At 38.5% G+C, this 15,783-nt stretch overlaps 1 protein-coding gene across 3 annotated transcripts in view; it reads right to left on the minus strand.

Annotated features, from left to right (window-relative positions):
* The window catches only part of sbno2b (strawberry notch homolog 2b), a 73,400-nt gene that overhangs the window by 54,405 nt on the left and 3,212 nt on the right, over window positions 1–15,783 (minus strand). For 2 of the 3 annotated variants that reach the window (XM_008407249.2, XM_008407247.2), the window contains exon 2: window positions 319–544. In XM_008407249.2, the coding sequence (XP_008405471.1) occupies window positions 319–426 (108 nt within the window). In that variant the 5' untranslated portion in view covers window positions 427–544. Of the gene's footprint in view, window positions 1–318; window positions 545–15,783 lie in introns of those variants that run through there. The other variant, XM_017304516.1, reaches the window with a different exon arrangement.

Genomic DNA, 15,783 nt, shown 5'->3' on the forward strand with positions numbered 1-15,783 from the left:
GAACATCGATGTTGGTTTAAAAATTGCAAGTAAACTTCTGAATTTCAAGGAAATAAAATAAATATCCAGTATGACTTAATTTGAGACAATGACAGAAACAGTTTCTTACTATATAATGCATGTCAATTATTTTATATATATTTTTGCAACCACCTCTCAGTTGTCTGAACTGACGCCTGCTTGTGCATTTCAGCAATTACTTAAAGGAAACAATTAGTTTTAACCAAAAAAACTTGACATGGATGCGATTCCTGCGTTTGTCATTCTGAATTTCAGCAACTCGAGTTTCAACAGCTTTAATGCAGACAAATGACTTGCCTCCATGTTTGAGGCGCCCACTGAGAACATGCTGCTGTTCAGCTGAGGGCCTTCTGGATGCAGGTAGTTCTCCCCGTCCATGGCCAGCACTGAGGTAAGGGTGGACATCAGTCCAGAGCTTCACACATGACTACCAGCAGACTTAGACTATGCACCCCTCTACCGCCACCCACGAGCTGGCTGTGTCTGAGTCAGTACTTCAGCAAGGACAAGTGCTCTCCATGACCTGGGGAGGGGAGGGGGAAGGGGTTACATGGGAGGGAGAAGAAAAGGAGAATGTGATGTTAGTAAATTATTTATGCTGCACAAGATCAACATCATATTTAACAGAAGCAAATTTAATACAAGTTTTTGAGTAATTTTTGAAATGTCCTTTCTTTCATATTGAGAAACCAAAACAACAAAGGTAATCAAAACTAAAAGGGTGTCTGTCTAGTCTCACTTCTTTGAAATAGTTTTCAACACAAGAGTTGTTTTTTTTCCCCATAATTGTCTAAAATAGAAAATATATCAACCATGACATAAATTTGTCAAGCTGCGCGTTTACTCTCAGAAAAACAAAGACGTTAATTTTCATGTTTTTGCTCGGCTCGAGTTGCAATATAACATCTAAAAAAGTTTACCCATATAAAATTTATTAATAAGATTTTTAAAAAAGCCTCCATTTTAAGCGTAATTCCAGCTGTGTTTGATCTCATACATTAAACAAAGTTCAAAGTTTTGCCAATTGATTGACATCCTTCGTTATCTGACTGTACGAAATGTTTCAAGTTCATTAGAGAATCAATACAAACCACAACAGAATGTGCTTTGAAATGTTCTATACGTTTACAAGCAGCAAGCAGGAACAGTGTGCGGTTGGAAAAATGTGCATGTACAGGATTGTTTCCATATGAAACCACCATATACTTGTCGGCTTCACAATCCAGAGCGTATATTGCGTCGAGCATAAAGACAGGTCAGACCGGCTAGACTAGAGTAATGACGCTCAAGAAGATTTCCTGCAATGCCATCAAACTTACAACTTCAACACTGCCGTCTTGTTTCCCGCTTACAAAGACACATCATCTCCTAAGCCTTCCCACTGTTTGACTGCATTCATTTTGGTGAGATTAACAATTAAAAATCCATTAACATAAAACAACATTAGTATACAACATAATTTTTGATGCTGGACCATTTAAGACTATACATTTCGACTCTGATTATGCTCTGGGTTAAGCTAATGTAAATTTATATTTCTCTTCTCTGTGCCTTTGGTTTACTGGGAACAATTTATATTTTTTATTGTGAGTTTAGAGAAACTATCTATGTGCTTCAAGTCAAACAATAAACTCAGCTCGAGTTTCTGCTTCCCTTAGTTGCAGGATTTATGAAATCAACTAAACACTTTGGATTTCGAAATGCGTCTCTCCCTTGTACATAGTTGAGTTTCTCTTCTCTGCTATGAAGGCATTGTGTAAAATGCTGATCCAACATAAAATATGGAAGAAAAAACACACAAAAAAGAAAGTGCTGTGCGGCGACTGTTTTAAATGCTTGATAAATGCCAGTCTTCCTGTAATTTTCACAAGAAAATCTCTGTTTTTTCCCCCCTCGCTATTTCACACCATCCTTACTTCGGTCCTTCCCCCAGTTTGCTCCCAGTCTGGAACACATGCCAGACATGTTCACTATGAACAATGAGGTAATAAATACTAATAGAGTTCATGTGGGTCTAACTAAGAGCTGCTTTGTGTGTCCAAGTGGGGGTGCATGAAATAGACCTGACCCAACATATTCCCCACTCACAATGCCAAGAGACACAAGGGGGAAGCCATTTTCCCTGCAGGCTGCCAGCGTGAAGTAAATGTGAAGAAGCAAAGAATGGGCTGATTTCTAAGACAAAGAGCCTGAAAACAAAACTGGTACAATCCAGAAATAAAAGGTTAATTTGGAAAAATTAGCTATCCTGTAAAAAGTGAGTTTAAGAAGGCTCTATAAAGTGTAGTAGTACAAAGTTGTGATGGCTGAGACCGCCAACGTTTCCATCGTTAGCCCGAGGAGGCAGACCTCACCACCCTCGGAGCATCAAAAGGTGAAACTGCATCTTGTTAAATGTGGTAATTTATTAGAAGCACAAATTCTTTCCAATACTTTGATCCGCAACCACCGACGAGAATGCCACCAGAATGATGCTGGTGACTATGTCAGTGACAGAAAATTGTGTCCCCTTGCTGTTCTCAGTTCCCAACACCCACCCCCGATAATCGGTACGGCTTCTCAGGATAATCGATACTGATTACGGCGAGAGTTCTCCCAGATAAAACCCCCGTTCCTGTAACGGTTCTCATTACGGGAAAACAAGCAAACTCCCCTCACCCCTACTACTCCGAACTTCTGCAGTGGAGGGAGACGGAGGTGATGAGGCAAGCTGTTACTGGGACAAAAACGAGTTATCGTCTATGTGAGAGAGAGCTTAGTTTACACAAAGAAAAAAGGAAACAAGGATTCTCCGATGCCAAAGGAGAGGCATGTAAATTGTGTACATTTTGTAAGTGATTGTAAAAGGTTCAAAATAATACCCCAATTTCCAGAAAATCTCCATAAAACCTCTGTAAACAGGTACAACCAGTTTGAACTCATTTTAATTAAGAGTGTTCTGGATTGTAGTTTCTTCAGTTTGCTCATACCATCAACGATTACCTTTCTTTTTCTTTTTTTTTTTGTCCTCCCTTCTCAAGTGTTTCAGCCTCTCTCTCTCCCTGGGTGGTCTTTTTCAGCAATGCGGTGAAACCAGATTAGCCAACTTCACGTGTGTTTTTAGCAGAATCTAAAAAAAAAAAAACTGAGGCAACTATAAACACCTTCAATGGGTTGGAAATTTGAAAGAAGGAAAATGAAGTATTATATTGGAAAAACCTCTGCAGACTACCTGCTTTGGTTTAGGTCTGCATGAGTCAAGGAGGGTTAACAAGCAGCCCCCTCCGCCTGTCGTCACAAAACCACGTTACGTGTGTGTGTCTCAGTTAACAGCATCCAACATGTGCTTGCAATAGGTGGCAGGTAGATAAAAGTCAGTGTGTGGCAAGAAATGACTTCCTGATGTGCACTGGTGGCCTTTCCTATCCTGCCAGAGCACATGGAGATCACCCTGGGAAGTGTGACTTCCTTAAGCTGCTAAGTCACAATTAATGCTCACGAGGATGACAATCGCCCTGCTTGGCGTGTGTGTGCATGCCAACAAGCGTTTGCACAGTCACATGTGCCTTCAAAATTGTGCCATACATACATACATTTGGCCCCAGTTTATACTTTTATTTTAGTTTATTTAGTGTGACGACTTTATTAAAATGTGGGGACAAGCAACATGCAAAAGAAAAATTAGAAATTAGTTAAGAAAGGAATATTAGGTCCACAAGAAGCTTTTTTAGTCTTTTTAAAATTAGATTGATAAACACCTATTCTAATTAGCAAATAAATGTGTCAATGATATGTGTGTTGAAGCAAATCGACATGCGTAGCAATGTCAAATAAATCTTATCATTTTGAAAATCAGTTTTATTTTGATAATTGATAATTGAAGACATCACAATCCACTCACAAATATCAGACTTGAAGCCCCTGATGAATCTCAGCTTCTCCTACAGTTTGTTGTATTTTATACGTTCATTGCTGTATTATATTTTGTATTATCTACAAGCATGCCAGACAAACCAACACAGGGAATAACTTTTTGCTTGCCCTGTTTTCATTTTGCACAGCTAGAAATGCTCTCTGATTAAGCGTTTTTGTCTTCATTTAAACAGAACCTGCTGTCGGCCTGCACAAATTAGGCCAAACAATCTCAAAGAGCAAAACACTTAATCCTGACCTAAAGAATTTCAAGATGAGATGAGAAAGTTACCGGCAGATATCAGTCTGGAAATGGTAAAAGGGCTTTTTTCTTCTTTTTTTTTTAAATACATTTGTACTTCAGGGAAGTTATCCACAAATGGAGGAAACAAAATTATCCACCAAAATTATTACAACTAGTCTGCAAGGATTCATCCAGAAGCTCTCAAAAAAAGCACTGTAGACATCTGTTGCCTCAGTTAAAATCATGACTTAACAATAAAAAAAATGAAAAACTGGTCTAGGTCTGAGGCAGATTATCATGATTTGAGCCACTGCTCACCGGAAAGAAACAAAAACCTTCTTCTTCCTCCTCACATTTGTTAAGCCTTAATGATCCTCTGGACCTTTGGGAAAACACTTTGTCGACAGTCGAGAGCAAAAGGAACTTTGTAGAAGGTGTGTGTTTCACCGCATCCTGTTTATAACTAACGGAATCTCAGACAAAATAACATCTTATTGACTCTCAAAGGTCGTGTGATTGAGGTTGCTTCTCTGCCTCAAGACTGGGACAGTTTGCCATAACAAGTTAGAACCCTGAATCTTCCTCTCTACAGGAAATCCTGAATTAGAAAGTGTGGCCATCAAATCTGTGACCTTAAACTCAAGTGAACCGGGGTTATGAAGCAGAACAACGATCTGAAGAACATCAACAAGCTCATCTTTACATTCTTTAGAAATAAACAACTAAATTGAGACTTTGTAGTGGTCTTATATTCAATTGAGAAGCACAAAAGCACATTTCTGTATTTAAATAAAGGATCATGGTCACATCAGTCCATATAAGCTGTCCTTTGTTCTTATTGTTTGTTGAAAAGTACCCCAGTCATACATACTTATATCGAGCAGAACATATGGCTTATTAAGGGATCCAGTATCTAGGTCATGTACACTTAGAGCTGGTACACTGTGTCTGATTAAATCAAAGAGTCTGATGAAGCGGAGAAAAAATGATCTTCTTCATTGAAAATAACTTTAAACATGAGTCTTGCAGCTTTAAGCATATTATACAAGCATTTATCTTGTAATAAAAAAAATTAGTTGAAGAAGATGGAGGGACAGTGAGATTAACTATAATTATACACAATATAATGAGACACAAAGCCAAGAATTCATACATATGAATGCCTTGTTCACAGAGCACCAATGTTTGCCTGACAGAAAGAAATGAGTCGAGTGACAGAAACGCATTTAGTATGTGTTCTTCGCTCTCTGTCACTTTGACTGCCTTTTTGCCTATCTAGTCACCTTGTGTTTCTTTGAGCTTAAAAGTGCAAGACGCAACTTTTATAAATATATGTCTTTTACATATTTGTTAAAACTATCGCCATGCTGTGACAGTGTAATATAAAACATATACATATATTACAGCTTTGTTGCAGCAAAGAACAGGCATGGTGGGGAGAATGGGAGGTGAGCGGCACACACATGGCATGATTGGCAGCGCTAAGACCCATCTCCTGGGTCTGATTGGTTGTTTGTGGTTAGCACTGGGAGAAGGCACAGGAGCTTGATTTTTTCCCAGACTACCTATCTCATACTATACTGTCTCGATATAATGAGAGTTTCAACAACTATGTAAAAAATATATTTTTTATAAAAGTTGCACTGCAGCTTTAATGTGGTTGATCAGATTGCTTTCAGCCACCGTTTTGTTACTTTCTGCAATATTTCCAGGGCAAAGCTCAGAGGTCTGTGGGGTAACATGACCCTTTAGAGCTGCTTTGTAATCCAACCATGAAATGAACACAGCTACACTTTTGACACACTTACGTCTGCTGCATTGGCGTCAGCATACATATTTTCCTCATGTGACATACAAGCCCTCTAGCATTTTCTGTCCTGCTGGATCTGTCATTTCTACTAACAACCCGACTTACTACGGTCCTTCGGTCCACTGAGCAACACTGAATCATCACCAGTCTGAGTCCATCTGCATCAGAAGCGAACAGGTCAGAAATGATGGCGGGGCCAGCTGCTTTAACATCGGAGCAGCAAAGGGGCCGTTAGTTGGTTATAATTGTTGTGACCGGCTGGATTCATTATCTGCAGCGATGAAATATTCATAAAAGGAACGAGTTACTTCCTAGGGAAACAGGGTTCAATCATTCAAAACAGCATGTATTATTAATTAGCACACAAAAAGGTCTAAACCTGGGACACACACTGAAGGATAGCAAATCGAAGAAGGACACAGACATAAGCCTTCTTTCAGCCCTTATTTCCTCTGACTGAATGTGCACGTAGGATTACAGTCATGGCTGTGAACTGCACACTAACAGTAGAGTGTAGCGATCAGATGACTGTAAGTGAGTCTGGTGCCTTATCGAAAGCTGGGAAATGGAAACAAATTTGGTTTTAAGAGTCTGTTGTTATTGCATTTTCACCATTCAAATATTTATCGGCAGTCCCTTCGGACTGGAACAGAGCACGCAAACAAAGTGAAACAGTAGGCAGTTTGTCGTTAATGTGTATTACTGGGATTTTATTGAACCGTCCAGCACAAAGCAGCACACAATTTTGACGCAGACGGAAGCCATGCTGTTTTCAAGATGTTTTATGAATAAAAATCTAAAAAGCCTGATCTGCAATTGTATTCAGCTCTCTTTACCCAAAAGTCCCCTACTAAAATCAAACACAGAATTTCCTTCAAAGGTCAAAGTTAATCTACACACTAATTACCACTGGTGTGTTAAAACAAATAGCCTAAGTTACCATGACAACATGTCAAAACCACGCATTATTTTTCTTTCACTCCACTCTATATGCATTACATTGCACTGGTCTTTTATATAAACTCCTGATAAATTTAATTTGGTTTGTGATTATAGCGTGGCAAAAACATGGAATAGTTGACGGCATACAAATATATTTTTTTACCACGTTTCTAACAAACGACAAAAATGTACCTTACAGCAAGGAAGGTAAGTGCACTGCAGGTTCTGACAACCAGGAAAGTTGTTGAGGAGCAAAAAGAGCAAAGGATGAAAAACATTAGATGCTCTGCAGCGGCTTGATGACACTGATTTCAGAGATAATACCCCTACTTCAAGTTCCACCACAATCACCAACCAGAAATAGATCAAAGGCTGAACAGATCAAAGAATAACCAATCCACTTCAGCTGCTTCTTTGCTCCAGTTTCCTCTATCATCTAATTTTCTCAGAACTAAGGGACAAAAACAGATGCTAGCTTTATGTGGCTTTTTTGCTTTCCTGCTTAGGTTTCAGCTCGATGTTTTACACAACTACGGGCGAGCTCGTACGGGTGTTATTCAAATGCAAAAAGGCAGTCTTATGTTTAAACTTAAAGGATAAAAGTTGATTTCAAAATTCAAGCTGCAACGAGGTAGAATGTTATATACGCAGGATGTTGCGTGTTAGACATTAAAGGGGCACTTCAATAGTTAAAAGAGCATTTTAATAGGTCACAAGAACAAACCAAATATTTCTCTTTCTTGTGGCAGGGCTTGCTTTCGGATACTTCCCACCCTTTGGTCTAATCTACTCATACCGGCCCTTTCGATTCTCACATGGACCATCTCCTTCTCCGTTTATGTCACACTCCCACACCTTCATCTCACTTTTTCATCACACGCCACATATTATCTCACTGGTATTGTGTGCCGTGTCTTCTACTTTCCTGTGACGGTTTGTTGCAGTTTTCCTTTCTTTTTTTTTCATTCTAATATTTCTACCACATTTCTTCCATTTCGAGAGCTCAGCAGTGAGAAAGCAGAAACGACGGGGACCGCTGAATTAGCGAGCAGAAAAATCGCATCGGCCTTTGTTTTTAGATACAAGGGTGAGTGAAATTCAGTAAAATGCCGTCTATTTATACTGAAACCCAGACGGTGCTGTGCTCCACTCTAACTGACCTCACTTCTCTGGCAGGCGTGAGAACATCGGGCCACGTGCTCAGCGGCAGGGAACCCGTCTCAGTCTATCTGTGGCACCGTGCTTAGCAAAGTTCAGCTCAGTTCATAGCGTCTCCTGGGCTCGGAGCTGGCGGATTAAATCAGATGGCGTTCACACTTTTTAACAGAAACGTCGCAGTCAGACGGAAAAATAGTTGTGCTCCTTACAATTGCAGAATAAAAGCAACAAAAAAGAATTTAAATTACAGCATGTAGTGTAGCTGTCTTTTTATTTTATTTATTTATTTTTTTTAAATCAACAAAGGTACGTTGAACAGTGAGGCAGGCAGGAATAAAAAGGCTGTGTAGAAGTATCAAAACATCACTGTTTTCATTCATCCAGCTGCTAGCCTCTTTATTTGCATTTATAGTAAAATGTAATGGAGGTTTAACTATGAAATGACTTTATAAAGAATTATGCTTAAACTAGCATAATAGGACCTTCATAGTCCATCAAAGCCAAAGGACTGGGTGACTGAATGTCACTGTTTTTCCACAATATGCTCTATGAGTATCTTTTTAGATCTCTTCTTAAAATCATTCCAGAGTTTTTATCATTTTTTTAAAACAATATTTGCATCCATCGACCTTAGAAAGAGACAGTGATAAACTGTAGAGCTTCGGAAACGTGAAGGACTTTCAAGGCTGATTCTTTTCTCTTTGGTCCATTTGTGTTTTTACATCTCTCTTTTTTTTAGTTTAGATATTGTCACTGTTTATAAAAATAAAATGCTGCATATTCTAATGCACTGAAATGGAGTCAACTGAAGAAGTAGTTGCTTTGTTTTCAATGCCTTAAGAGTTTGGTGGAGACACTTCAGATGAACCACAGTCATCGTGTTTAAAGATTTGATCCGCCTCGCATCGTGCCTCTAAGGAACAGAGATCTGTCCAGTTGATGACATCAGAATTACTCGCTTTCGGACCAACTGCTGGTCAAACTCCTCGCTCACTAAGCTGATTGAAGGTTTTCTCTATTCTGGAGGCACAAACCGGGATCCTACAGTTTGTGTTTAAAAACTATTAAATACTGACCAATTAAGGCTGGCCTGCCTCTTGACATGAGTGCATCCACTTCTCTATTTTTAGTAACATTTTGCCAAATCTGTCACTAAACTGTGATTTTAATTTGACAGATTTAATGTAATTTATATTTTTCAATTGTAAAATTCTGGTGTTTCATTTCTGACTCTTCACTGTTTCAATTCACATCTGCATTTTTAAATTAAAGTTAACTTTACTGTCGAGATTAGCTGGTTTAAAAAACAATTATTATTTTTTTTGCTAAAGTAAAAATCTTATTTTTTGAGCAGCAAATTCTACACTGACATTAGCAGCTCACATTTTTATCTCCACAGAAAATACTCAAAATAATTAAAGCTTTGTGTAAACACAGGAAAATAACAAAAGAATTATATCAGTAAACTTGGTATGAGCTCATGCACATTATATAGACTACTGTATTATTTAAAAGCATAAGTAATAAAACAGCAGAATTTGGATATGACATCAATATTAAGACAAAAATCATAAAAAACTAATATGTCAATTGAGCAAACATCAAAATTAAAATCATTACAATAATCCTCCATACTGATTGGGGCATGCCATTAGCATTACATAGGGAAGAGCAGTGACTGCCTTGCCAGGCAAGGCAGTCACTGCCTTTCATGTAATGCACGGCAGGCACCTATTGTTCTACACCTAATAGAATGTCTCTTTATTTATATTTCTTCCATCACCGTTAATGCGGCTCCTACTGCTGCGTGCACACCCACAAAAGTGGTATCAAAACGTGCATCTCGATGCCGAGAAGGGAGCTATTATTTTTATTGGGGATAGGAGTTACAATGACGACGTAAAAAGTGAAAAACGAGCAAAATTTCCAACTGCCGAAACGCAGAGTGTAACTGACACCAACTGCCGCTTTTTTAGAGAGAGAAAATGAAGGAATTTTTGACCCCAAAATAATTTTGAAATCGCCCTCATGGCTGCAAAAATTGCTCTATTGACATGAAAGTTGGTCATGACATTGATACGCATGCCTGCTCCCGTAAAATGTTTTCAAACTTTCTCTAGGCCTGACGGTTTTCTGTCAAGGTGCTTCAAAGTGAAATCAAGTGACAGGATAACCTCAGGCACTGAGCCATTCATTTTCAGACTTTTCTGAAACATTTCTGAGCTCAGTGCACACCATTTTTCTCATCGCTGCTATTTCTGTGAGTGAGCTACAGATATGAATCGCGGGACTATTGGAGACGACAAATAGCCCTGTCATACGCTTCAAACATTTTTTGGATCAGCCTTACGGATCCTGAACGGGAAGCATTTGTTCGGACTGCTTTTTTTTAATCAAAACTGACTGGTTGTCTCATAAAGATAGAATTCTTTCTCCACCTTTTTGTCTTAAACACACAGCAGTTGGCTGAGGATTAACCGCTATAGCAACAGAATACAGAGAAAGGCAGCACTGCTGGTTTGGACTACAAAGACTCTGTAGTTCTAAACATGGCGGAACACTTTAATACAGAGGGCAGAGCAGAAGGTCAGAACTACAACATGGTGGAACACTCAATTATTACAGAGTAGGGCTGAGCTGGCATTTAGAACTACTTGCTGTTTTGGGCATTATTTAGCTGGATTAACCAAACCACTGTTACACATTGGATTAGTACGGCCATTTAAAATGAAGCTTACTGAAAATTTCAAAATAAAAGCCCCGACAATTTTCACATCAGGTAATTGCTCTTTTGGGCTTTATATGACTGGTTTAAACAAACCGCTGCTACACATTGAATTTGTGTGGTCATTAAAATGAAGCTTACTGTAACTTTCAAAAATAAAAGCATTCAAATTCTTCTCACGTCAGTGCACCGCCATAGGCGGTGCAATAATATTTAGCTTTTTTTAATGTAATTTTTCTCAGGATAGTGAACTGCCTTGCACAAACATTAGCATTTCACTACCCTTGCTAATGAACTGCGGAAAGCAGTGTATTAGCCTTTTACCTAAATTAACCCATTAGTTAATTTTCTCACTTATTTGCCATGTTTCCTATGCTGAATGGAGTAAGTCAATGAAAGAAAACATGCTCATGAAGTCCCACATGCTACTGATAGCCTTCATGCTAACATTAGCATTTTGGCAAATTTTATCTTATGCATTAATTTTAACATAATGAATGGTACAAGTACAGCTTAGTGAATATGCTACTGACTCTCCACAGGTTATTGACTACAATTTAGCTAAGCTTAGCATTGATGACTATTTTTAGCATCAGAACGGTGGGGTTCCAACCGACGGGCAAACTTTGGCATGTCCCGGTTAAATTTCTTCAGGAATTTTCTAGTTCTCCACTACTCTTTTCCAGCGGTTTTGCCTTTACATACGCAATTTGATTCAGTTATGCCAAATCTTCCCCAGCAATTCTACTTTGAGCTTTAACTAAAAGATTTACCAAAACAAATAGTAATACCTTGCTATCTTGCAAGAAAAAAAGAGAAAATCTTTAATCCAAGTGGAAAATGTTTTGAGTACCGAACCGCAGAAGATGGGTCGACATAAATAAACTGACTGCCAACTTTGGAAACACATGTTAGACAGGATGAAGCAAGTTTATGACACAGGTAATATGAAAATAGACTGGCAGAGCATCAAGACAGACAAACCTGTATTTTCAGTGGTGCAATGTTCCACCTTCACATGAACAAAAAAAGGATTGTAAAGTGACTCAAGAGTTTGTTACCTATAATATGCAGCTTGTTACCTATAATATGCAGCATGCTGACTCACGATAACTAACTCGCAGATCTTTGTATATAATAAGGTTATGAGATCATGTTTACACTGACACACAAAAACAGTGACTTCTAGTGACAACTTACTAAAATGACAGTTTTAGCTAATTTTATTTGGACATTTTCTTATCAAGAAGCTCAAATTTCAAAGCTAGAAACCATTTTTATGGTTTTACGCCCTCCTAATAAGATTTCAGACGGGGTGCCAAAGTGATCGGCATAAAGTGATGCTTTGTTGCTCCTCCAACTTCACATTTTATGATAAATTTGGGTCTTTTCCTTTTTTGTCTTTCTCTGCTGGACAAGGCTAATGAAGAAGCCACTTCTTCATTAATATTAGTGGCTTCTTATATCCAATTGTAAGTAATACTCTCTAAAAGCTTCCCTCTTTAACTGTGTTTCTTTCAGACAACGCAATAAAAAAAAAGATTTATAAGATTCATTCTGGACACTGTGTATGTAGAATAAATAAATGTAGAACCTTAATTAGTATTGTAAAGGCAGTTAGAAAGAATTTCAAAACATTTTTTTTATTCAAGCATAAAACATAACATAGTTTTGGAAAGTCCTAACTTGGGACAGTGACCTCACTGAATTTACAATTATGTAACCATAACACTTTAGCATCGGCTCAGTCCCTTTTTATAAAACATTGTGTCGTTGAGCACTGGGTATACGAGACATCGGATCTTGTGACCTCTTGTGACCTATTTAACATGGGTTCAAGTGTTCAAGTAAGCCCCTATCCTTTCCAGTTCATTGCACGCACTTGGCTATAAAACTCATCTGATAAAGGAAACAATAACAAACTCTGCACTCCTTCATCTATTCATAAACACTAATAATTCTCTCATATTTCCTTCCAGGATGAGCTCTGTTTTGAAACTCCTGTTTGACTTTCCTGTAACAAATCTGACACATTTAAGTCGCCGAACTGGAACGCGTAGCAGTGAGGCACACCAGAGTATAACCGAGTATTTCACAATATTCATGTAGACACCTTTCACGTCTATGTATAAAAGACAGAACATGAGACATGAAGACAGTCATTAAAAGTAAGTACTTCACAATTATATGTTCACCATTGTTCAGTTGTTCCACTCATCTCTTCTAATTAAAAAAACTGTACCTATTGAAGGTTAAATTCCTAGGAATCAGGGTCTAAATTAGCAGTTCTCAACGTGGGCGGTACCGCCCCCCAGGGGGCGTTCAGAGGACGGCAGGGGGCGCTGGCGGACATTTTTACAAAAGGGGGGGTGCTGGGATGCCTTTGGGGGGCGTTTGGTCGAAGGTAAACTTTACACCTTGCACAACAATACCAGTTTAGACTTTGAGCAACTTGGTAAAACTGTATTGTGTAACATTAAACCATGCTTGGCTGCAACTGTATCGATGGCAGCTCTTCTTCTATTCAGTGTTTGTTAGCTTCTGTTAGCTTTTTGGCGCAGCTCCGTTCTCCTGCTACTGGTAGCTAAAATCACGATACCCTCACTGTGTATCCCTCTGAAAAATGAACCCATTTAAATAAAGAAATCAAGAAATCCCTCCATGGGTGATACCACGATAGAGAGCGTTCATTTTGTAGCGTTAACACCGGTGCTGTAAGTGGTCCGGTGTGATTCCGTGTGGTTTCCGTTGTAATGTCAGTCTGCCTTTTCCCCATTGATACGATTCCCGACCGCCCTGCACCTTAGGGGCTTAAAAAAAAAAAAAAAAGACGAGCACATTGATCAAAACTCTGAAACAGGAAAAGCGGGACAGAAAACGAGCGACAAACTAGATGTGAATTATGGCATAAAAACAGAGGATCCGACGCTGGACAGTGAAAAAATCAACACATGATGTGAAACACATGACGATTAGGCTGCGCAGCAGGTGATGAGTGAATATTACTGGTGGTCAATAAACAATAAAATAAATCTAGCAACAGGAAAGAAACTAAAGTGGACATAGCAATAAACCAAGAGAGGATAAAACTAATCAAAGGAAACTAAATGGAAATGAATGAAGAACAAAATGCAAGAATAAACTAAGAAACTAAAGTAAATACAGAGGAATAAACTGGTATGGCAAGAACAGACACTATTTCCAGATAAAAGACAAAAAAATATTGTTGAAATGTCATGGGTTTGCTGAGACCATATCTAGTACTGAGAATAAATATATCTTACAGACCATAACAGTAAATAACTTATCACTTATTTATGTTTTTAATTAGATTTGATATATTTATTTCTTCAATATKATTTTTCATGTCAGTGTTAATGTCATGAGGCTGATGACTCCATGACACTTTGAATTTGACTCATTAGGATTTGATTAAGARCCAGATTTGTTCTTTGTAATTTCTGTCCAGTAAAACTATTAATCTATAAATCAATAGACAGGTCTATATAAAGATTTAATCCATGTTTCTGTCTCATATCTGTATGGCATTAAAAGGACCTGGAACTTTTGTTTTTCCACTGAAAGCTCTGGTTTGCACAATAAATGTCATGTGGGTGACATTTTATGTGTGATACTCTGATGTCCCATTCTCCTGAAGGCAGCACAGAGCTGCACCACCAGAAACTGACAAACACTGAAGAGAAGAAGAGCYATGATTAATGTAGTTACAGTTCTATCCATGTTTTAATGTTGCAGAGCTCAGTCGTTTTGCAAATAGATCAAAGTTTAAACTGGCATGTTGTTCATCTTTTATCTGGTCATTTTGTGCAAGATTTAACAACTAGAAAATGGCACAAAATAAGAATATTTTTTCCACTCTGATTGGCTGCTGTTACGCCTACCGATTTTAACTTGAATGTTCATTGCATTTTTTGTAGACACCTGTGAAAATAATTTCTATTTCCATTGCTTTTTTGTTCTCTGGGAATTGATTTTTGATGATAAATACAGAAACAAGCATAAAAATCAAAACATCTACAATAGTGATAGTAATATTAATGATAAAATAATGGTCAGTGCAAAGTAGCCTGCAAATTCTTTGGTGGGGGGCAGCGAGGGACCTGGATAAAGGCAAGGGGGGGCGCTGGCCCAAAAAAGGTTGAGAAACACTGGTCTAAATCAAAGATATTACTGAGGAACAATCCACTTCCTCCACTTCAGATTTTTCAGCCTCACTCTAATCAACTAACGGGCTATAAATAAGATTTATTACTGGCATCAGTTGAAGAGAGGAGAAGAAAAAAGAGCAAGCAGAGACATGGGGGGAAGGAGAACAGAGGCTTAGCCACAAACAGCAAAGGGCATGAACTGTTTGTTCACCAAATCCATAAGCTAACCCCCCCAAAAAGAAAGGAAACGTATTTTTTGTGATAAATGTGTTCAAGATTTGTCAAACAAATCTTGAGCATTGCTCCGTCAACATCTATACCGGTAAGAAGCCGAATAAGCTTTCGACCTGACCGTTTCTGCTTTGCTAAATGCCTCCACACTCACTGTATATCATCCCTAAAGTTCCTGAAGGAAATAAACAGCACACAACACATATTGCGTTTCATGACCCTTAACATCCCTGCAGGGCAAACAGTCATAGACTGTTTCACTGGAAAATTAGCCATGCAGCAGAAGCCTACACGTTAGCACGCAACCCACAGAGGTTGGCCGTATTAATATTCCTCTGTTAAGAAGATCAGAAGATAAAAAAAATATATGTTTTGCTACCCATTTATCAGCCTGTCGCTAGGATTACACAACACTAACCGAATTTAATGAAACTTGGTGGAGAGGAGAAGCACAGGCAGGAAGGACCCAACACATTTTAGCGTGGCTCCAGATAACTTTCATTAAAGCCGCATAGCAGAACATTGGCCTGGAGGAGGAAAAGGATGCTATGAGTTCCTATCTGGTTGCTCATACAACTGCAGCAGCTTCACA

This window comes from Poecilia reticulata, linkage group LG4, assembly GCF_000633615.1.
Source record: "Poecilia reticulata strain Guanapo linkage group LG4, Guppy_female_1.0+MT, whole genome shotgun sequence".
Lineage (NCBI taxonomy): Eukaryota > Metazoa > Chordata > Actinopteri > Cyprinodontiformes > Poeciliidae > Poecilia > Poecilia reticulata.